Source organism: Protomyctophum bolini (genome assembly GCF_963924005.1).
Source record: "Protomyctophum bolini genome assembly, contig: SCAFFOLD_600, whole genome shotgun sequence".
Lineage (NCBI taxonomy): Eukaryota > Metazoa > Chordata > Actinopteri > Myctophiformes > Myctophidae > Protomyctophum > Protomyctophum bolini.
In genome coordinates this window covers 16,331-19,598 of record NW_027665918.1, presented here as the reverse complement: position 1 = coordinate 19,598, position 3,268 = coordinate 16,331, and the positions used below count along the sequence as shown (strand labels likewise).

The 3,268-nt window shown below is 40.3% G+C and overlaps 1 protein-coding gene across 1 annotated transcript; it reads right to left on the bottom strand.

The window, feature by feature from the left end:
* Positions 1-716: 716 nt before the first annotated feature.
* Positions 717-2,795, bottom strand: LOC308312123 (uncharacterized protein; the record flags this gene model as incomplete). The annotated part of the gene is made up of 6 exons (XM_080794517.1): positions 2,727-2,795; positions 2,410-2,557; positions 1,968-2,059; positions 1,709-1,766; positions 1,264-1,417; positions 717-843 (listed from the first exon to the last, which is right to left on the bottom strand). Exons 1-6 carry the CDS (start codon positions 2,781-2,783, stop codon positions 717-719), a joined length of 636 nt encoding a protein of 211 aa, XP_080650643.1. The 5' UTR covers positions 2,784-2,795.
* Between the last annotated feature and the right edge of the window lie 473 nt (positions 2,796-3,268).

The following is a 3,268-nucleotide window of genomic DNA, read 5'->3' as shown; positions in this document are numbered from 1 at the left end:
CCTACACCTCCCACTCATCATTCCCCACTGACAGGTGTTGCCCCAGCCTGTAGAAGATGCAGTGACAAATGTCACCCTCCAATTATTTCAAAACACAATAAAATACACGTCATTTGCCACTGCTTTCAAACTACGGACTCACTTGTCAGTGGGGAATGAGGAGTCCCCTCCAGGAGGATGTAGAAAGCGTCCTACACCTCCCACTCATCATTCCCCACTGATAGGTGTTGCCCCAGCCTGTAGGAGAAGATGACAAATATCACCCTCCAATGATTTCAAAACACAATAAAACACAATCTAGTGCAACAAAATAGGCATTTCTCACCTTTAGAATACTCAAACATCAAACATTCTGAGATAGATAATTGTTAAGTTCTGTTTTGGGGGGCAGGTACTTCACCCCTATGCCCCCTTAGTGCCATACACATTTCCATTTCAAAACTAAATAAACAGCAATGCTGTTGCATTCTCACCTTGAGAATGTTCAAAAACATTGTTACAGACTGGCAGTCTGACAGACAAGAGGTAGTGTGTGTGTGTGTGTGTGTGTGGTTGTGCGTACACGTATGTTCCATACGAAGTCCTTCATTGAGTCACAAACTTTGACAGTCTTGCATCACAAAACATTGCTCTGTCAGACAGGAGGTAAGGTAGGGGTGTGTGTGTGTGTGTGTGTGTGTGTGTGTGTGTGTGTGTGTGTGTACAGTCCAAAAACCTCATTCCAACCTCCATTGGAAATCCTTCAGTTGAGACACAAACTTTCCCAGTCTTGCCGGAATGTGCCGTTTTTTCCCCTGCTGTTCTGCCTTGGACCCTCTGTCTGGATTGATTCCGAAGAAAACTCTAAGGAAAGAGAAGAAATCTTAGCTACACATAAAATAGATGAAACTGAAGTAAAGAGTAACAGAGGATAGATCTTTATGTAAACAATGTACTGGTAATGAAGGGCAACTTTATTTGTTTAATTTGGGACATTGGGTCAGGGGTAGAGTTGAACATGGAATGTTTTTGGCAGGTTATGTTTGTAGTCAGCCTTGCAGAGCCACGAGGCCCATAGGGCAGGAGCCCATCTCCCGTTTGTGTACAGTATTTGTGGTGCATTTTGGTGGGGCCTTTATGGCATAGCAATGACAGATTTATACAGTATTTGGCTGCATGCCGAAAATAGCAGATCTACAAGCTCACATTGTGTTGTGACGCATTATGACAGACAATAATTTGAATAGCCCAGATATAAACATTACAAAACCATGTGTTGCTTACCTTTGAACGAACTCCAGCGTCAAAGCCATCTCCTTCGGGTACTCAATATTGCAGACATAGAACAGGGAGAAAGCATATGCGAGGGCCGAAACAGGGGAGGTGATGTGGTCATTTACAATGACCTGATCCACAGCCATATTGAATTGCTGGTCACCTTAAACAGATCACAAAAAACTAAATTAATTTAAGAAATCACACACCCACACACAAAATAAAAATAGAATAATTGCTGTGATTTCTGGTAATTAGTAGTTTTTGGTAAGAACAAGCAAAAAAACAGTATTCAACATTTTGTTTCTCAGACTTGTACATACAATTGTACATCCGTAATTTAAAGATGTTGCCCCTAATCTGCATATACCTTTTCATCACAACAAATTGTCATAGCAGGAAAACTAAAAACAAATGGAGCATATATACCAAGCTTGCTGGGATAACTACTAACCTTTGAGTAGGATGCATGGGGTACATGGGAGGTTGCTGAGATCAACATCGTTGGTGTCCTGAGGAGAAAAATAAGATGAAGTCAAGATACACGCATGCATTTGATGATTTTATGTTTCCAATGTACACAAAGTGTCTGAGTCAGAGGAAACGACTAAGCATAGAAATGTTACAGGGATTCTCAATATTTTCTATGATTCACACATTACAATATAATTATGTTGAGATAATTTCCTGGGGTTTACAATCATAACACTTACCTCATTTTGGAAGAAGAGGCGATCAGGGTTTTCCTTTAAGTATCTCGCAATGCCTTTGATCAGCTCCACTGGACCATCACCCAGCTTCAACCCTATGATTGATTGAATACTTTATTAACAGTTCATAACAAATATACAGATGTTTAAATACAAAATGTTTCTATATCTGTGGTGCTCAAAAGTGTAACTGTAAAGACAAAACGGAAGTGGGGAGGAGGCTCCACTTCCGCTTTATATTTTAATCATGATAGAACTTCCGTGGCCTCCGACTGTATGATGGAAGCATTTGGAAGTTGCGAGAGGCAACAGTTTGGCAACGCGAGACTACCACATAAGTAAAGATATTAGTGAATAGGATGACATACAATAGAAAATACATATTCAACACTAGTAGCAATACATGTATATTGGGGAAACAGGGGTGGGGTGGGGGGTAATTTACCTTTGGAGTCAAGGAAGTTGTTGATGCCCGATTCTTTGCCGGAAAGTTCCTCTGCCAGCTTGTTCAGTACCGGAAAGCCAAGGAGTTGAGATGCGTGTTCAAACAGGTGAGCAGCTTCAAATAAGAATGGCCACTCTTCCTTCATGACCTTGACATAGGGGTGGGCGATATGGAAAAATACAATATCACGATATTATTTTCTCAATAATATCTCATATAGTATCAAGTATAAATGAAGGTATTACAATACAAACATATACGATATCTGTGAATATCGTATCACGATACAATATTTATCATCATAAACAGACCCTCACCATGACACATGTTCCATCGTTTATGGCTTCACGCTGGATGGGATACGTTTCAGTCATCAATTTTCTAACAAATGACTCCTAAAAATAGAAGAAATCCAATAGATTGTTTTACACACACACAAACACACACACACACACCTCCGATCTATAAGCTCATGTTTCCCCATTGTGAACTTTATAAATTACTCCCATTAACCAAAAGGTAATCCATAGTTACACAATAATCAGCAATTAAATAATGGATGGTTAAATTAAAGTTTGCAAAATACTAGATTATACAGACAACAATTTTGTAGCTCGTGTACTAATGTGTGCTGGAGAAAAACTTACCAGCTTGGAAAGCGCGGACGAGTCTTCTGCACTGAATGACAGACAGGGTGTTCTCAAGGTCCGAGGCTTGCACATCGATGAGGTCATCCACAGAAGCAACTCCTAAATCCTCTAATCTGGCTAGGACTGCATCCAATTTATCACTACAAAGTGCCGGTATGGGGTTCTTAACCAACTGCTTTACAGGGTCCATGCTGGCATGTGTTTCAGAG